Source organism: Papio anubis, chromosome 17 (genome assembly GCF_008728515.1).
Source record: "Papio anubis isolate 15944 chromosome 17, Panubis1.0, whole genome shotgun sequence".
NCBI lineage: Eukaryota > Metazoa > Chordata > Mammalia > Primates > Cercopithecidae > Papio > Papio anubis.
The window spans coordinates 69,953,675-69,974,042 of record NC_044992.1 but is presented as its reverse complement, the minus strand read 5'-3'; the positions used below and the strand labels follow the sequence as shown (position 1 = coordinate 69,974,042).

Here is a 20,368-nt window from a genome sequence, read left to right as displayed (position 1 = left end):
TCAAGAGTAATGATGAGCCGTGGCCGGCCACGGTGGCTCACGCCTGTAATCCCACCACTTCGGGAGGCTGAGGCGGACAGATTACCTGAGGTCAGTAGTTCAAGATCAGCCTAGCCAACATGGTGAAACCCCATCTCTACTAAAAATAAAAAGACAGGTCGGGCGCGGTGGCTCACGCCTGTAATCCCAACACTTTGGAAGGCCGACGCAGGCGGATCACGAGGTCAGGAGATCGAGACCATCCTGGCTAACACGGTGAAACCCCGTCTCTACTAAAAAATAGAAAAAATTAGCCGGGCGTGGTGGCGGGCGCCTGTAGTCCCAACTACTCGGGAGGCTGAGGCAGGAGAATGGCATGAACCCGGGAGGCGGAGCTTTCGGGGTGTCATGATCGCGCGACTACACTCCAGCCTGGGCAACAGAGACTGTCTCAAATAAATGAATGAATAAATAAATAAGCCGGGCATGATGCAGGTGCCTGTTATCCCAGCTACTCAGAAGACGGAGGCAGGAGAATTGTTTGAACCTGGGAGGCGGAGGTTGCAGTGAGATGAGATGGTGCCACTACACTCCAGCCTGGGCAACAGAGCAAGACTCCATCTCAAAGAAAAAAAAAAGAAGAGTGATGATGAGCCGTGCCCCTTCACCGTCAGCCACATCCTGTTTGGTGGGGTCACACACCATCTCTGGCCAGCGTTAGCTCGACCACATAAAGCTGCACCCCTGGCAGACTCCACACTCCACTGAGGCCAAGGCTGGAGGAGAGGCATTTCTGCCCACAGAGCTTCATTTCTGCTCCTCAGTGACTAAAAAGCCTGCAGGAGACGGGGGTGGAGGGACTGCACACCCAGAGCCCCACACAGACCTGAGCTACTATGAACTCTAGTCCTGCAAACAGCAGCAGGAAAACCCACTTCAGCGTGTGATCTCAAGAGGGACTTGGGAGAGAGGACGCTTGGACATCCCAAGGCCTGAATGGCCAAAATTCCAGGAAGATGATTTCACTCACTTGCTTCACGATAAAGCCCTCAATCTTCCCAGGCTTCGTCAATGTCCCTGCACAGACACCAGATGGCCCACAGCTGCACTTCCCAGAAAGCCCACCGGTCTGTCACTGCCGATTCACTGCCAAGGAAACCTTAGTCAACAGCAGAAGGTGCTGGCTCTGTGGATCCTGGAAGTCTGTGACTGGCCATGGCCACCCAGTGCAGAGGTGGGAAACAGCTGTTCTCCCGTACTGTCTCTAGAGGGGTGATGACACTCACAGGCATCAGCTTGCAGATGAAAGGCCTAGATGTGTAAAGCAGGGCTCGCTGCCTGGGTTTCCTAAATCCCGGGCCACCCTCCTGCAAAGCTCAAGAGAGGAGAGCGAAGGACCCTTCAGTGCAGCAGAAACCACCAGACAATGGGAAAGGTGCACAGCGACCCATCAACCCTAGGTCCCAAGGGGCCTAGAGTCTCACATTCACTAATGAAACATGGTCTGTGGGGGGGGGTGGGGGAACAGGCAACAGCAGCATAAAATCAATGTCTCCCCTGCCTCACAGCACTTCTGCCATCTCTCAGATCATCCAAAAATCGGGTGCCACCTGTACTGCTCCAGGTCACGTGGTCAGTCCGCACACAGCCTTCATAGAAGCTGAGAGCCGCAGCCCAACGTGTTGGCTCACGCCTATAATCCTAGCACTTTGGGAGGCCAAGGTGGGCAGAAAACTTGAGGTCAGGAGTTCGAAACCAGCCTGACCAACATGGTGAAACCCCGTCTCTACTAAAAACACAAAAAGATTAGCTGGGTGTGGTGGCACATGCCTGTAATCCCAGCTACTTGGGAGGCTGAGGCAGGAGAACTGCTTGAACCCAGGAGGTAGAGGTTGCAGTGAGCCAAGATCACACCACTGCTTGCCAGCCCGAGTGACAGAGTGAGACTTTGTCTCAAAAAGAAAAAAAGAAAAAAGAAAAGGGGTTGGGTGTGGTGGCTCATGCCTGTAATTGCAGCACTTTGGGAGGCCGAGGTGGGTAGATCACCTAAGGGTCATGAGTTCAAGACCAGTCTGGCCAACACGGTGAAACCCCGTCTCTACTAAAAATACAAAAATTGGGCCAGGCGTGGTGGCTCATGCTTGTAATCCCAGCACTTTAGGAGGCCAAGACGGGCGGATCATGAGGTCTGGAGTTCGACAACAGCCTGACCAACATGGTGAAACCCTGTCTCTACTAAAAATACAAAAATTAGCCGGGCATGGTGGCACGCGCACCTGTAGTCCCACCTACAAAGGAGGCTGAGGCAGAAGAATCACTTGAACCTGGGAGGCAGAGGTTGCAGAGAGCAGAGATCCCACAGATGCACTCCAGCCTGGGCAACACTCTGTCTCAAAAAAAAAAAAAAAAAACAACTACGACACACGGGGGGAGGAAGAAGAAACACTCCTTGGCACATAGCAACCCAAGAGAGGCACGTCCAACTTCACCCTCAACAGAGCCATCGTGTAGGCACGTACGACAGACCATGGAGGACACAAATGAAGAACCAGGCAGTCTCTCCCTCCCACAACCTTCGTAGCTTTCACAGACGTACATACCTGACATCATCTAAGAACACAAGAAAAGATGCTAAAATTAAATCAATGTCCAAATAGACAGTGTATGTCCTTCAAGGCATCAAAAAGGGGAGCTGGTGATGCCTGGGCTACTGGGAAGGTTCTGCAGCATTCTACCTCCAGTGGGCCTCGGAAAGCTAGGAGGATTCAAACAAGGAATGCAGAGGGGAGGGTGTTCCAGGCAGGAAGTATGAAGGGATATAAGCAGAAGGAACTCGGCTGGGTGTAGTGGCTCACACCTGTAATCCCAGCACTCTGGAGTCTAAGGCAGGAGAACTGCTTGATGCCAGGAGCTCTGGACCAGCCTGGGCAACATAGCAAGACCCTGTCTCTACAAAAAAAATTAAAAAAAAAAAAAATTAGCCAGGCTTGGAGGCATGTGCCTATAGTCCCAGCTACTTGGGAGGCTGAGGTGGGACGATCGCTTGACCCTAGAGGTCAAGTGCAGAAAGAAATAAACAGGAACAAGACCACTTTCAACAGAAAAACCCAAGAGGGCCTCAATAGTTCAGAGAACACACACACACACAAAGCCTACACAGGTGTCAGGGTTCACCTATCACCTCCGTCCTACCTGCAGACCCACTTTGGCAGGTACAGAGCTGATGAGCCCAGAGGCCCTGGGGCTATCCTAGGCAGGTCTCCTCCTAACCAGGCAGCTGTCACTGGGAATGTTCCAGGGCCTCAGGCCAAGAGTTCTTGAAGGCTTTTATATGTTGGCTTCCTGTTTAATCTGTGTACTGACAGGTTTATTTTTGTTAGAAAAGAGAAGGAGCTGAAAGCCAACTACATTTCATGAATACATTATGGAGGAGACTCAACCTTCAAGTGGCAATTTTATACACCCAAAAAAGGAAGGTGCTTAAGAAAGGAGCTGAGTGTTTTACACAGGTCACCACAATGACAACATAAGCCAAGGAGATCACATCTGGGCTGGTTTCACTCAAAAAAACTGAATGGCCAGGCACAGTAGCATTTGCCTATAATCCCAGTGCTTCAGGAGGCTGAGGCAGGAGGATCACTTGAGGCCAGGAGATGGAGACCAACCTGGGCAACATAGAGAAACCCCCTCTCTAGAAAAATTAAAAGTTAGGCCGGGCGCGGTGGCTCAAGCCTGTAATCCCAGCACTTTGGGAGGCTGAGACGGGCGGATCACGAGGTCAGGAGATCGAGACCATCCTGGCTAACACGGTGAAACCCTGTCTCTACTAAAAAATACAAAAAAAAACTAGCCGGGCGAGGTGGCAGGCGCCTGTAGTCCCAGCTACTCAGGAGGCTGAGGCAGGAGAATGGCGTAAACCTCGGAGGCGGAGCTTGCAGTGAGCTGAGATCCGGCCACTGCACTCCAGCCCGGTCGACAGAGCAAGACTCCGTCTCAAAAAAAAAAAAAAAAGAAAGAAAGAAAGAAAAATTAAAAGTTAGCCAGGCATGGTGGCGTGCACCTGTAGTCCCAGCTACTAGGGAGGCTGAGGCAGGAAGACTGCTTAAACCCAGGCATTCGAAGCTGCAGTGAGCCAGGATTGTGCCACTGCACTCCAGCCAAGGCAACAGAGTGAGACTCCACTTCAAAAAAAAAAAAAAAAAAAAAAAAAAAAGGCTGGGCACGGAGGCTCACACCTATAATCCCAACACTTTGGGAGGCCGAGGCAGGCGGATCACCTGAGGTCGGGAGTTCAAGACCAGCCTGACCAACATGGAGAAACCCCATCTCTACTAAAAATACAAAATTAGCCGGGCCTAGCAGCACATGCCTGCAATCCCAGCTACTCAGGAGGCTGAGGCAGGAGACTCACTTGAACCTGGGAGGCAGAGGTTGCAGTGAGCCAAGATCACGCCACTATGCACTAGCCTGGGCAACAAGAGGAAAAACTCCATCTCAAAAAAAAAAAAGACTGGGCATGGTGGCTCACACCTGTAATCCCAACACTTTGGGAGGCCTGTGCAGTCAGATCACCTGAGGTCAGGAGATCGAGACCAGCCTGGCAAACATGGCAAAACCCCATCTCTACTAAAAATACAAAAAGTAGCTGGGCGTGGTGGCTCATGCATATAGTCCCAGCTACTGGGGAGGCTGAGTCAGAAGAATCGGTTGAACCTGGAAGGTGGAGGTTGCATAGATCACATCACTGCACTCCAGCCTGAGTGATGGAGAGAGACTGTCTCAAAAAAAAAATAATCATCATCATCATCCAACTGCAGCACAGCAGCCAGGGTAGAAGGAGCCAGTTCCTGCTCTGAAACTACACTGCTCGCTGCTCAGGGACCTATTTTTTTTTCTTTCACATCAGCCAGAACCCCATGGGGGTTAGTTCCCGGCTTTTCACAATGTAACTCCTGGGAATTTTCTCAGAAAAGGTTTATCCCCGTGCTAGAGCAGCCCCCACTGCATAGTAATCCCAGCCTCCAGGGGCTGACCACTTGCACAAGCAATTCCCCCACCCCAGGTAGGCTTACTTACCAAGAAAGCACATGGCCCAGTCCCAAAGCCCCAAGAGACGTGAGGAGGCAGAGAGGCTGTGGTTATTTTACCAAAAAAGCCTAGTTACATGTGACATTCGCCATTTAGGGAACTAAACCAGTACACACACAATTTCCACATCGAGACCTGGGCTCCCCTGAATCATCTCTTTCTAGACACCTTCTAGCACCCAGTTCTAGTTATAGGAAGGAGGAAGTGGTGGGGGCTGGGGAGTCAGATAATAAGCTTCTGCCACCCTGGCCTCTCTGAAGGCCACTCCTTTACTCTGGAATACTGGAGAAGTTGAGAGAACAGGACCAGGAGAAGAGCTGGTGATACTCCCTACCACCAGTGCCCCAGCATTCAAAATCAGACCAGCTGTACTACATCACCAAACAAACCTCAGCAACAACCAAAACAAATGACAGAAAATGCAAAACAATCCTCAGGCTGCCATTCTAAAGGTGAAATGAGACCAGCATCTTCTCAGAGGACCAGCCAGTGGCCCAGCTCCAGCCACCACGCCAGGAAGCCTGACTCCGGAGAAAGGTTCAGTCACCTAACTTAAGGCTTCCCGTGGAATATGCAGGCAAATTCCCTGAACTGAGGAGTGGGCTGGGCCTAAGTGCTGAGGACCCCTGACCTGGGGGCCCATCCCTCTACCGAGAGAGGGCCAAAGAAGGCAGCGGGGTGCCTTGGGGAGGGGAGGAAAGTTTCTTCCCATCATCTTGAGGAAGATCCACATCTGAACCGCTCTGACCAAGTAGCGAGCCAGGACTGGGGCCGCCACCAAGCAAGGAGAGGGAAGCCTGCTTAGCCACCCAGGCAGCCCCAGGCAGGACACTGTGCCATACACACACTTGCCCCCATGAGAGGCCTCAGTGGGACTTCAGCTCACAAGAATCAGCCAAACTGAAATAGTGAGAGCAGGAAGCAGCTGAGAAGCTATGGAACACACCTGTTTACAAAAGAAACCTGGGGGCTGGATGCAGTGGCTCACAGCTGTAACCCCAGCACTTCTGGAGGCCCAGGCAGGCAGATCATGAAGTCAGGAGTTCAAGACCAGCCTGGCCAACACAGTGAAACGGTCTCTACTAAAAATACAAAAATTAGGCCAGGCGCGGTGGCTCATGCCTGTAATCCCAACACTTTGGGAGGCCGAGGCGGGCGGATCACAAGGTCAGGAAATCGAGACCATCCTGACTAACACGGTAAAACCCCGTCTCTACTAAAAAATACAAAAAATTAGCCAGGTGTGGTGGCGGGTGCCTGTAGTCCCAGCTACTCAGGAAGCTGAGGCAGTAGAATGGCATGAACTCGGGAGGCAGAGCTTGCAGTAAGCCGAGATTACGCCACTGCACTCCGGCCTGGGCGAAAGTACGAAACTCCGTCTCAAAAAAAAAAAGAAGGCGGCCGGTCACGGTGGCTCACACCTGTAATCCCAGCACTCTGGGAGGCCGAGACGGGCGGATCACAAGGTCAGGAGATCGAGACCATCGTGGCTAACACAGTGAAACCCCATCTCTACTAAAAATACAAAAAATTAGCCGGGTGTGGTGGCACATGCCTGTAATTCCAGCTACTCAGGAGGCTGAGGCAGGAGAATCGTTTGAACCCGGGAGGTGGAGGTGGCAGTGAGCCGAGATTGAGCCACTGTACTCCAGCCTGGGCGACAGAGCGAGACTCCGTCTCAAAAAAAAAAAAAAGAAATACAAAAATTAGCTGGACGTGGTGGTAGGCACCTGCAATCCCAGCTACTCGGGGAGGTTGAGGCAGGAAAATCGCTTGAACCCTGGAGGCGGAGGTTGCAGTGGGCCGAGACTGCGCCATGGCACCCCAGCCTGAGCGACAGAACGAGACTCCATCTGGGAAAGGAAAGGAAAGGAAAAAGGAGGAAGGAGGAAGGAGGAAGGGAAGGGAAGGAAAGGAAAAGAAAAGAAAGCAAAGGAAGCAAGCAAAGAAAGAAAAGAAACCAACCAACCAACCTGGGGAAAACAGAAGGCATTTCTCCCTTTTGTGGGGAGATGTTTTCCACTCCACCATGCTGCAGCTGCGCGTGCTCTGCTTCCTGGAAAACACTGGCACCCCTCGACTTTCTCACCACGTGTCAACAGCGCCTAGAGGCCCTACCGAGATCCCGCGTTCTCAGGGAAGGGACGCCACTGAAGACGGGCAAACACCAGGGAATTACACCGCGGTCTACACAGCACCTTTAGATGTCCCTTCCACATCTCCTAATGTTGGAGAACACATGGTTCCCCCTAGAGCTGCAGTACTTACTGTCACCCACTTACTGTGTCCCACCAATGGCACACATGTAACAGGCCAACTTCTTGGAGTTTTTTTCAAAACAGGGTATGTTTTGACGAACTTTCATGAAAGAGTATGGTAAAGCTGGAGGACTGTCTTCACCGAACAGGGCAGAAGTTGCGCTCTATACTGAACACAGGTCGGTAATCCAGTGTCCCTCAGAGGCGTGGTCTGAAGGTCCAGGGGCCCCTTCTTTAACCGTAAGATAACATTCAAGGTACAGATTCTGTGGCCTGGAGCCCATCCAAATCTGTATAAAACCATGAAAAAAGAAGTTTTTAAAAGAAACTGAGCTCTCTGGATTGCAATATTTTCAGAAACTACTTTTTGAGAAAAACTCACCCTACCCCCTCCGTCACAAATATTTAAATGTAAAAAAGTGAACTGATGAGAAAAAGCAACAGTCATAACACTTCCTGAGAAAGTCTCCAGAAACTACAAGAAGGTACCGTACTTCCTGCAACCCTGGCAGCAGGCGGCCCTTCCTGACTAATGCAAGACCTAACCCCCAGTAAGGGAAGTGAGTGTGGATTCCCGTAGGTTACAAAAGACCAACGGTCGGCTGAACTCCCATAACAAGTCCGGCACGAGAGGCCCAGGCCGCCAGCATTCAGCTACATGCTGACTAGATGACTCTCCCCTTGGCTTAGCCAAAAGGAAGTCGATTACACTGGGGGCCAGAAATCCAAAATATATTTATAACCCACAATACAGCTTGGGTAGCCAAATGCACCAGGCACATCAAAGTGCCTGATGAGAATCAATCACATGTTCTACGACTCCAAAGGGCTTCAGCCAGCCTGACTCCTAGCACCCTCAAAATCGACACATTTACATAAACCAGATCCCGCTAACAAAGGGATTATCATTCCAACCATTTTAACCCCAGGCGGGTCTCTGTCTGCTGGAGTCTAACACACCACCAACTAGAATGTGCTCAGGGATACTCATATTAACATTAACTTAAAGCTACAACTGGGAAAGTCAGTCCGTCGTAAATCTTTTAATTCACTGCAAGATCAAATCTGAATTATTGGGGAAAACTATGCTTTGATTCTAAACATCCCCTTCCCATCCATTAGACTGCTATAAATAAACCAAGAGGGCCGGGCGCGGTGGCTCAAGCCTGTAATCCCAGCACTTTGGGAGGCCGAGACGGGCGGATCACGAGGTCAGGAGATCGAGACCATCCTGGCTAACACGGTGAAACCCCGTCTCTACTAAAAAGTACAAAAAAAAAACTAGCCGGGCGAGGTGGCGGGCGCCTGTAGTCCCAGCTACTAGGGAGGCTGAGGCAGGAGAATGGCATAAACCTGGGAGGCAGAGCTTGCAGTGAGCTAAGATCCGGCCACTGCACTCCAGCCTGGGCGACAGAGGGAGACCCCATCTCAAATAAATAAATAAATAAATAAACAAACAAACCAACCAAGAGATGGTTATACTACACTCTAAAGAGTAAGGAAGACTGAATCCCAACATCACAAAGTTCAAAAAAAAGTAACTTTTGGAAATCTGATGGTCCCTCAGAGTAAAAACTACTTACACATTGAACAAGTGACCTGCCACTACAATGAAAGAAAATCTAGGCCGGGCATGGTGGCTCACGCCTGTAATCCCAGCAATTTGGGAGGCTGAGGCAGGAGGATCACCGAGGTCGGGAGTCCGAGACCAGCCTGACCAACATGGAGAAACCCCATTTCTACTAAAAACACAAAATTAGATGGGCCTGGTGGCGCATGCCTGTAATCCCAGCTACTCGAGAGGCTGAGGCAGGATAATCGCTTGAACCTGGGTGACACAGCTTGCGGCACTTCAGCCTGGGTAACAAGAGTGAAATTCCGTCTCAAAAAAAAAAAAAAAAGAAAGAAAGAAAATCTAATTCAAAACAATCTGCTGGACACCTGTTTCCCTCTTATAACTCAGAGAAGTTAGGAACCCCTAACCCATCCAACATACACACTCAACAAGCTCCTAGAATTGTGAAAAAGTTTCAAACATAAAGATGATTCTGCACATATAGCTAAAACTGAAAATAGTTTAAAGAGGAAAAAAAGTAAGCCACAGATAAAATATTTCCTTGTATAGTAGGCAAGTTCAAGATTAGGAACTAATGCCCTCACGATACATTTCCCACTTGGTCTCATCTACTCCAAGTAACAAGACCATTCTGTGAAGCCAGATGACTCAAAAAAAAACCCTATCTGAAGCATCTGTCTCCCTCTCCTGAGGAACCTGGACACTGATTAACATGACCCAAATGTACCTTACCATTATCCCCAAAACCTGAGCCTCTTCTTTACTCCATTTTCATGAAATGTACCAACATCCATGTGCCCCATCAAGACTGACTCTAACCCAGCTCTCTTTTCTGCTCCCACTGCCCCTGACTTCACATAAAAGCCCCCACCATCTCAGGCTGAGCCAGAATCAAAAGAAATCATACGTGGAATCTCAGAACTTGTCTTCCTGGGTCTCTGGCCCAGACTGGCTTGCTCCTAGCCCCTCTTCTTCCCTCTCTCCATCCCGTACTTGGTACCCCTAGTCAGCTCCTGGAAATGGTTTCAGTATTGGTGGGACCTCAGAACTGTCTTTCGCTGCAGTCCATGTCACTATCATTTCTTGAACATCCACTCCCCCTCTTCTTCACCGAGCCTAACTACTCTGACCCCTCCTTCAACACAGCTCTGAGCCATTGCACCGGGAAGCCTTCCATGACCTTCAGGTGCCTCTCCAAGGTACTGCCATGACCTTCTACCTACTTCTTGTAATTGTTTACCGGTAGGAGCATCTTGGAGGTGGGGCTGCGTCTTTATCTTTGCTTCCTGAGTACCTAGCACAGCACAGCAGTGCTCAATACACACATGATGAATAAATTAATGGATCCAGCAGTCCCTAATGATAATGAGTCAGATGCTAGCTTAAGAGGAAATGACAGTGCTTCTAAATCATTAATTAGAAGTAATTTTAAGTAGAGTTCTCTGTCTCTGTGGCTGTCTCTGTGCCTGAAAGGAAACCGCGGCAGTAAAAGGAACGTCCCCTCACGAGGGTTCACTGGCCCTCCAACAGCTGACTCAGATCGACAAGCTAAAACCTAAAATAATTCAAGCTCATGACTGCACAGAACTATTATCAATGAATCAATGATCAGCGAGTTACAAGAAACCACATCATTCGGGGAATGAGAAATTGGGAGGTGTAACTTAATAATGGAGAAGAAATGAAAGTCAGCAGCCAATACAGGGTGAGCAGCCACAACAAACATGAATAACTCGAACACCAAGGCCACAACGCATCAGGAAAAAACTGCAAACCGAATAAGGCAAAAAAAAAAAAAGGCTCAGAAACCTACACTGCCACTCAATACCGGTCAAAGCAGTTATCCTCAGTCCTACCACAGGCATTATTTCCAAGGATTACAAAACAAGAACTTCTGTCTTACTGCTCAAGAAACTGAGTTTTGCTGGTTGAACTGTTGTCCCAGAGAAACAATCATCTCTCTCAGCTTAATGAAGAAAGATGAAGGCACACAAAAACTGCATCCACTCATACAATTTAAAAAAAAAAGAGTTGGCCGGGTGCGGTGGCTCAAGCCTGTAATCCCAGCACTTTGGGAGGCCGAGACGGGTGGATCACGAGGTCAGGAGATCGAGACCATCCTGGCTAACATGGTGAAACCCCGTCTCTACTAAAAAAAATACAAAAAACTAGCCGGGCGAGGTGGCGGGCGCCTGTAGTCCCAGCTACCGAGGCTGAGGCAGGAGAATGGCGTAACCCGGGAGGCGGAGCTTGCAGTGAGCTGGGAGATCCGGCCACTGCACTCCAGCCTGGCGACAGAGCGAGACTCCGTCTCAAAAAAAAAAAAAAAAAAAAAAAAAAGAGTTCAGAAAGTCAATTTGACTATCTCCACCGCCACACTGCCACACTGCCCCTACCACCACCAAAACAAAACAAAGCCGGTTACGCTGGTGGCTCACTTCGTAATCCCAGCACTTTGGGGTGCCGAGGCCGGTCACAAGGTCAGTAGGATCGAGACCAGCCTACAATATGATGAAACCCCTGGCTCTACTAAAGATACAAAATTGGCGGTGGCATCTGTCTGTAGTCCCAGCTACTCTGAGGCTAAGGCAGGAATCACTTGAACCTGAGGTGAGGTTGCAGTGAGCCGAGATCACGCCACTGCACTCCAGCCTGAGCGACAGAACAAGACTCTGTCTCAGAAAAAAAACAAACAAAAAAGCACACTCATGAGAGATTTTTAAAAGAATTTGTGTCAACTGCCCCAACATCCTTTAGTAATCAATTCCAATGTTGAACAATGATTAATAATGAACTGTTTTTCATATAGTTTAAACATATAGAGAGAAAGGACAAAGTCACCTAAATCTTGTCTTAGAGGGTAGAACATTTTTTTGAAACGGTAAACCAAATCTCAGTGATTTGATGCCAGGACGTGGAAGTCATCTGACTTCACCACCCACTGAGATGAGTAGGTCTTTTGCTAAACACTGAAAAAATGAAAATGCAAAAAATGGAGAGGCCATTTCTTTTACAGTCCCAGTCCTGCGGGGTTCACCAATGTGAAAATTAGCAGGTTTCCAAGAGCACCATCCTGCCCTGATTCTATCACCTAAAAATTCCCCTAAATCAAACTTGAGTTTACGATGAAAATCTTCCACAATAGATCACCATGAACAGCAAGCTCTTTTCTGTACCTAGAATCAGCACACATGACTCGACCCCAGATCTCTGTACTAGATGTCTGACCCCAGGAGGTCAAATCTCACCCAAGGAGTACAGGTACAGATAGAAAATCTAACACAACGCAATCTCAACTAAAGGAAGCAGTTCTAAGATTTTTTTTTTGTAAAGATCAAGCGTTAGGCTCAATTAAGAAAACTATTTGCAGCCAGGCACGGTGGCTCACGCCTGTAATCCCAGCACTTTGGGAGGCCGAGGTGGGCGGATCACCTGAGGTTGGGAATTCGAGACCAGCCTGACCAACATGGAGAAATCCTGTCTCTACTAAAAATACAAAATTGGCCGGGCGTGGTAGCTCGTGTCTGTAATCCCAGCTACTCGGGAAGCTGAGGCAGGAGAATCGCTTGAACCTGGGAGACGGAAGTTGCGGTGAGCCAAGATCATGCCATAGGACTCCAGTCAAGGCAACAAAAGTGAAACTCCGTCTCAAAAAAAAAAAAAAAAGAAAAGAAAAGAAAACTATTTGCACACAAGAGAATTATTTATTCCCCTTTTTTTAATATTAGCAAGCCTCGGGTCAGCATGTTCTTGGCAAATGTTTATTTTAAAAGACCACTGCCTGAACAAATTGCTCCAAAGCCTACTTCATCATTTACATAACGTCAGTACTTTTCCAGAACACAGGCCCTTTGAAATGTGTAAAGTGTTTCGAGTGGCTCCTCTTCCCATGCCTGAGTGTTACTAAGGATTGCTTCACAGCTCTCTCTGGCAGGATGTGAGAAACGCTGTATACACAAAATCCCAGCAAGGCTGATTCACTCACGCCAAGTCACCTCACAGCCAGGATTACTTAAGGAAGAGACCCCTCTGAACTCTCCGACACTCACATCCTGGGGCCGAAACCATGATATAAGCAGCCTCTGGAGCTTGACCGAAGCTCCTGAATGCACACACAGTCCCCCTTTTAACGTGTAAGTGCACGGTGGCCGGGGCTCGCCAACAAGCACGGTGTAGAGGGGGAGCAAGAACTGGCCGGGCTGCGCAGGAGGCCCGCCCGCTGAACAATGGCACACGAGTCGCCCACCCTCCCTCAAGAAGGCCAGTGAAGCAGCACATAGGTCAGGCGCTGAGCCCCCGGGAGGCAGAAATGGGCCCAGGAACCAGGGAGGGACTTGCTGCGGATGCCCAGGACGCTGGGCCCGGGAGTTTGAGCACCGGGAGGCCGGGCCGCAGGCGCGAGGGCTGCACTCTCAGCCTGGCCGCCTCTCTCACCTCCTGCGCTGGCGGTCCCGGTTCCTGCCGAGGCGGTCGGACAGGCGTCCCAGGAGCGCGGCCAGCCCTGGGCGGCCAGGCAGGAGGCCCAGTAGTCGCCTCCAGAACACGGGTCCCGCCGCCGCTGCCGCCGCCACCGCCATGGAGATTCGCCGCTTCCGCTTCCGCTCCCGGCGCGCACGAACTTTATTGACAAAGGCGAGCGCGGACACGGTGCAGGCGCGCAGGCGCCGGAGCCCTGGCCCGGGGAGGGAGGCGCTGCACCGCCCCCAAGCCTCAGTTTCCCCTCTGGGGGACACAGGCGAGGAATAGTGGTCGCGCCACAGGAGTGGGTCGGAAGTCTGCCCGTTAAACCCGCAAGGGCTCCAGGCGGCCTGCATTCCTGCAGTCACTTGTCACAGGTAGCGGAGGAAAGGATGCGGCGCAGGGGCTCTAAGAGCAGCGTCACATTTGGCTCCAACTCACCAGCTGTCAGGGGATCCTCCCTAAGTGCTGGGACCACCAAAGTGCGTGTGCCACCGTGCCCGGTAAATTTTTTAATTTTTTGTAGAGATGGGGGGGTCTCACTGTGTTGCCCAAACTGGTCTCGAACTCCTGGGGTCAAGCGATCCTCCCGCCTCAGCCTCCCAAAGTCTTGCCAAGCCTGGCCACTGGCTGTCAAAATTGACTCCTTGGCGCACAGTGGCTCACGCTTGTAATCCCTGCACTTTGGGAGGCAGAGGCAGGTGGATCACATGAGGTCAGGAGTTCGAGACCAGCCTGGCCAATGTGATGAAACCCCATCTCTACTAAAACTACAAAAAATTAGCTGAGCGTGGTGGCGTGCGCCTGTAATCCCAGCTACTCAGGAGGCTGAGGCAGGAGAATCGCTTGAACCCGGGAGGCGGAGGTTAGAATGAGCCAAGATCCCGCTACTACACTCCAGCCTGGGGAGACTCCATCTCAAAAAAAAAAAATTGAATCCTCATTGAAAAGTGGGGGGAATTACTGTTTGAGGCTCTAATTGATAGGGTGTTCTTTAGACTTGTACAGCACCCCTAAGGTGTTAAACTTGAACAAAGTCTGTTCTTGTATGAAGTCTTGTAACCTGGTTAACGCTGACTCACTAAGGTGCACAGAACCACGGAAAATCCCCACCAGACTGAGGGAGGAATCATCTTTCACCCTGTTAGTCCCAAAGGCTGCAGCTCCATGGCACAGAACAGTCTCAGCAAATCTGTGTGAGATGAACGGAGTCTTCCACCCTCCTGATGTGCCCAAGTATGCAGATATCACTGGCCCCAGCAACACACAGTTCTATGCCCAAAAGGCTGAAGGAGCGCATCCTCATACACCAAGAACACTGTTTTTTTGGTTTTTGGTTTTTGGTTTTTGTTTTGAGACAGGGTTTCACTCTTGTCACCCAGGCTGGAGTGCAATGGTGCGATCTTGGCTCACTGCAACCTCTGCCTCCTGAGATCAAGAAATTCTCCTGCCTCAGCCTCCAGGATTACAGGCGTGCTGGGATTACAGGCGTGCGCCACCACACCTGGCTAATTTTTGTATTCTTAGTAGAGACTGGGTTTCACCATGTTGGCCAGGCTGGTCTCAAACTCCTGACCTCAAGTGATCCACCCACCTTCGGCCTTCCAAAGTGCTGGGGTTACAGGCGTGAGCCACCACGCCTGGCCCAAGAACACTTTTTGAAGCTAATTTTAAAATGGAGAACTTCGTGGCATTCTGAAAGGCAGGAGAGGTGATCTCTGATCTGTAATATGCAAAGCTCCCTGGCTGGCCCACATAGGCTGGGACCTGGAAACTGGAAAAGCTGTAGGACATAATCATAGTCTACTGTGTTGTGAGGTTAAAATGATATGGACACGTGGGCTGGGCGCAGTGGCTCATGCCTGTAATCCCAGCATTTTGGGAGGCCAAGGTGGGCGGATCATCTGAGGTCGGGAGTTCGAGACCAGCCTGACCAACAAGGAGAAACCCCATTTCTAGTAAAAATACAAAATTAGCTGGGTGTGGTGGTGCATGCCTGGTAATCCCAGCTACTCAGGAAGGCTGAGGCAGGAGAATCGCTTGAGCCAGGGAGGCGGAGGTTGCAGTGAGTCGAGATCGCGCCACTGCACTCCAGCCTGGGCAACAAGAGCGAAATTCAGTCTAAAAAAAAAAAAAAAGATATGGACACACTGAAAAAAACCCTCCAAAGTCCACTTCCACAGATTATGCAGGGAAATCAACTACACATTCCCACAAGAATGTTCATCTCAGCCTTGTTCATGATATCAAGTGTGGAAGCAAATCTTGAGGGGTAGAGGGCTTGGTTAAATAATGATACATCAGTATGTTGGAAGACCACACATCCATAAAAATAACATGTTCTGGAAGAATATTTAATGACATTCAGTGTAAAAGCCAAATTACCAAGGAGTAGTGTAGAAACCATGTCATTTTATTAAAGGTGAGAGAGAAAGAGGAAATGTGTGTATGTATACAGAAAGACTGAAAGGAAATACCCCCAAAAGTAAGCGTTGGTTATTTGGTGCCATTAAGGAGTTTCCAAATTGTTGACAATCAACAAGTATTTCAGATTGGCTTTGAGTTGCCTTTTGCGTTTAGATGGCTTTACTAATACTACATGGAATTTGATTCAAGCCTTCCAAGTTAGAAATGGTGAATCATCAAATTTCCTAACTTCCAGTAACTAGAATGAGGCCATCCATTGCATGGTTCCACTTTTGCACTGTTCCTGGCCCACAGTTGTTGCAGAGTAAACACTTGCTGTATGGCTACACCGTCATGCTCAGCGGTGAGCGCCGCATGGGCCCTGGGAGCCTAGTTATCATCCTGGAAAGAGCTGGCAGCTTTTCTACATGGGTGCTTTGCTGTGCGAGGTACTGAAACAAACAGCCATGCTACAGGCTCACTGGGAATTCCCAATCTTAAATAACTGCTAGTGACAGACAGCAATATTGATAGCATGGTAAGTCAAACTAATAAGTATTTACACTAAGGATAAACATCAAGGAATGACCCAGTCCCTTCTGAAACCACACACCGAGAGCCTCTGGCCTTCATGGCTAGTTTAAAACAGACAGAGCTATCACCAGAGTGAGGCAACCACAACTTTGCCCCGGGACACATACATTTCAAGGTTGCAAAAATGTTAAATAATGGTTTTCAGAGATTGTGCAATTTTTAAATGATTCCATTTACAGGATGACAGCACGTATGCATTCTTCCTGTCAGGAGGTCTCCTCTGGGCTAGTTACCGAAAACAAGTAGAGGAGATAAGACCCTCCCAGTCAACAAAGGTGACCCCAAGAGCCTGCCTGGGAGCACTCAGGGTGTCCCAAAGCTGCTTGACCGGCTCACAATCTGGGTCGGACACTACTGGATTCCCATCTCAATGACTGCGGGCGAAAAGACATCTGTCTTAGTCCCCCTCACCCTCCTGCCCTCACCCACTGCCTTCTCGTTAGTCCCATTCGCTCCTTCCCAGACAGGAGGTGCCAGGGTTAGAAAGACAGGGTCGATGGGATTGACATCCTATGTCTTCCCAAACGGAAAAGGAAACCCATTCATTGGAAGGAGAGTTGACGTCAACGAGTGGTGGGCTGCTGCCCCTGAGAGCAGGGCCGCTCTCCCAGGCAGGAAACACCAGGAAATCCTGAGCCAACAGCCCATGCCTCACTGCCTGTGATTCACTCCCTGAACCGAAAATCACTGTAACACAAGAGGAAGGCCCCTCCTCTTCTAGCTTGCTTGCTGAGAGAGGGTCTCTCCCAAACACGGGGCTGTTAGCAAATTCCGAAGGGAGGAAGTGTCTGTCCGGCCCACCTTCTGCCTCCAGAGATGAGAAACGGCCCCGGGGGGGCTGATCAGCTGTTTGTGAGGAGCCTGTTCTTTGTTAAAAGGAATGCAGCCTGCCCGCTGGAGATGGGATGAAACCGTAACTGCCCCGTGGGTTCACCTTGCCTGCCACCCAGACAGAACTGATTTATCAAGACAGGTGCATTGCAATGGAGAAAGAATGATTCACGCAGAGCCGGCTGCGCGGGAGACCAGAGTTTTATTATTACTCAAATCAGTCTCCCCAAGCATTCGGGGATCAGAGTTTTTAAAGATAATTTGGCAGGTAGGGAAGCTTGGGAAGTGGGGAGTGCTGATTGGTCAGGTTGGAGATGGACTCTTAGAAGGTTGAAGTGAGGTTTTTTTGCTATCTTCTATTCCTGAGTGGGATGGCAGAACTGGTTGAGCCACATAACCAGTCTGGGTGGTGTCAGCTGATCCATGAGTGCAGGGTCTGCAAAATATCTCAAGCACTGATCTGCGGTTTTACAATCGTGATGTTATCCCCAGGAGTAATTTGGGGAGGTTCAGATTCTTGGAGCCAGAGGTTGCAAGACCCTAAACTGTAATTTCTAATCTTATAGCTAATTTGTTAGTCCTGCAAAGGCAGACTAGACCCCAGGCAAGAAGGGAGTCTTTTCGGGAAAGGGCTGTTATCAATTTTGTTTCAGAGTCAAACTATGAACTGAATTCTTTCCCAAAGTTAGTTCGGCCTACGGCCTACGCCCACGAATGAACAAGGACAGCTTAAAGGTTAGAAGCAAGATGGAAGGCCGGGCGCGGTGGCTCAAGCCTGTAATCCCAGCACTTTGGGAGGCCGAGACGGGCGGATCACGAGGTCAGGAGATCGAGACCATCCTGGCTAACATGGTGAAACCCCGTCTCTACCAAAAAATACAAAAAAACTAGCCGGGCGAGGTGGTGGGTACCTGTAATCCCAGCACTTTGGAAGGCTGAGGTGGTTGGATCACGAGGTCAGGAGATTGAGACCATCCTAGCTAACACGGTGAAACCCCGTCTCTACTAAAAATACAAAAAAATTAGCCATGCATGGTGGTACGTGCCTGTAGTCCCAGCTACACAGGAGGCTGAGGCAGGAGAATCGCTTGAACCCGGGAGGTGGAGGTTGGAGTGAGCTGAGATCACACCACTGCACTCCAGCCTGGGCAACAGAGCTAGACTCCATCTCAAAAAAATAAAAGAAGATGGAGTCGATTAGGTCTGATTTCCTCTACTGTCATAATTTCCTCAGTTACAATTTTGCGAAGACGGTTTCAAAGCCTACCTGGGAGTGGCTGCCTGCCTCCCTCTCCCTCTATTCTTCCCCTTGGTCATACGTCCAGTCTCATCGGCCTGGCCTTCTCTCGAGCCCGCGTCCTCCTCAGCATCTTTTTTGTTGTTGTTGAGACAAAGTTTTGCCCTTGTCACCCAGGCTGAAGTGCAGTGGCACGACCTCGGCTCACTGCAACCTCTGCCTCTCGGGCTCAAGCGATTCTCCTGCCTCAGCCTCCCGAGTAGTTGGGATTACAGGTGCCTGCCACCACCCCCAGCTTTTTTTTTTTTTTTTTTGTATTTTTAGTAGAGACAAGGTTTCACCATGTTGGCCAGGCTGGTCTCAAACTCCTGACCTGAGATGATCCACTTGCCTTGGCCTCTCAAAGTACTGGGATTATAGGTGTGAGCCACCGCGCCCGGCCTTCCTCACCATCTTTACATTTGCTTTTCCCTCTGCCCAGAAGCACCTTCCCCCAGCTCATCTCATCCTGAGCTCTGTCCAAATGTCCCCCTGCCCTAGAAACAGCTTTTCAACCTGGATAACAGGATTTTAGTTTCTTTTTTTTTTTTGAGATGGAGTCTTGCTCATCACCCAGGCTGGAGTGCAGTGGCGTGATCTCAGCTTACTGCAAGCTCCGCCTCCCGGGTTCACGCCATTCTCCTGTCTCAACCTCCCGAGTAGCTGGGACAACAGGCGCCCGCCACCACACCCGGCTAATTTTTTGTATTTTTAGCAGAGACGGGGTTTCACTGTGTTAGCCAGGATGGTCTCGATCTCCTGACCTCGTGATCCGCCCACCTCAGCCTCCCAAAGTGCTGGGATTACAGGCGTGAGCCACCGCGCCTGGCCCAGGATTTTAGTTTCTTCCTCTTCCTTGCAGTGACTTAATGGTTTGCTGTTGTGTGCTTTGTCTCTTTCCCATCAGAATGCAAGCTCATGAATCTTTGTGTGCTCTGAGCACTGTGAAGAGGATCTGGCCCCAGAACCGGGCTCCACATGCTGGAGTGAGGAATGCACACACGGCCAAAGGCAGTGAGCTCTGGAGCCACCAATGGTGGGGACAAGGGTGACTTGGCCTCCTGGGGAGACCTCTGACCTGCTGTTTGCTATCAGTTTGCAAGCCTGGAAGCTCAGGCCACCTTTTGGGGCTGGCTTTCCTGAGCCCCCAGTCTCCCCACAGGCCCCAGCCCTTTTCCTGTCTTCATGCCCCGCTAACACCTCCCCAAGTTCTACTCTCCCTGCTAAGCTGTTACTCTGATCTTTCCCAGTCCCTGATACCATTCCCACCAAAGCTAAGCCCTAACTCCAGCTCTCCCTGGCACAAGACAGACTTCTTTTCCCTCCAGGCAGGGCTCAGCATACGTCTTTGTTTTGTTTTGTTTTTTTGGAGACGGAGTCTCGCTCTGTCACCCAGGCTGGTGTGCAATGGTGCAATCGCAATCTCAGCTCACTGCAACCTCTGCCTCCCGGGTTCAAGCGATTCTCCTGCCTCAGCCTCCCGAGAAGCCGGGATTACAGGCACCTGCCACCACATCCGGCTAATTTTTTGTATTTTTAGTAGAGACGGTATTTCGCCATATTGACCAGGTTAGTCTTGAACTCCTGACCTCAGGTGATCCGCCTGCCCCAGCCTCCCAAAGTGCTGGGATTACAGGCATGAGCCACCAAGCCCAGCCTAGTTTTGTTTTGTTTTTTTGAGACAGAGTCTCGATGTATCACCCAGGCTGGAATGCAGTGGCATGATCTCTGCTCACTGCAAACTCTGCCCCCGAGTTTAAGAGATTCTCGGCCGGCATGGTGGCTCACACCTGTAATCCCAGCACTTTGGGAGGCCAAACCGGGCGGATCACAAGGTTAGGAGATCGAGACCATCCCGGCTAATACGGTGAAACCCCATCTCTACTGAAAAAAATAAAAAGA

General features: G+C 50.1%; 1 protein-coding gene across 10 annotated transcripts in view; it reads right to left on the bottom strand.

Moving 5' to 3' along the window:
• The window catches only part of PGS1 (phosphatidylglycerophosphate synthase 1), a 48,645-nt gene extending 35,124 nt beyond the window's left edge, over window positions 1-13,521 (bottom strand). For all 10 annotated transcript variants that reach the window (XR_002517821.2, XM_021928068.2, XM_003913518.4 and 7 more), the window contains exon 1: window positions 13,336-13,521. Coding sequence is in view for 9 of the 10 variants with exons in the window: in XM_021928068.2 (XP_021783760.1) it covers window positions 13,336-13,478 (143 nt within the window). In the remaining variant the exon portion in view is untranslated. The remainder of the gene's footprint in view (window positions 1-13,335) is intronic.
• Between the last annotated feature and the right edge of the window lie 6,847 nt (window positions 13,522-20,368).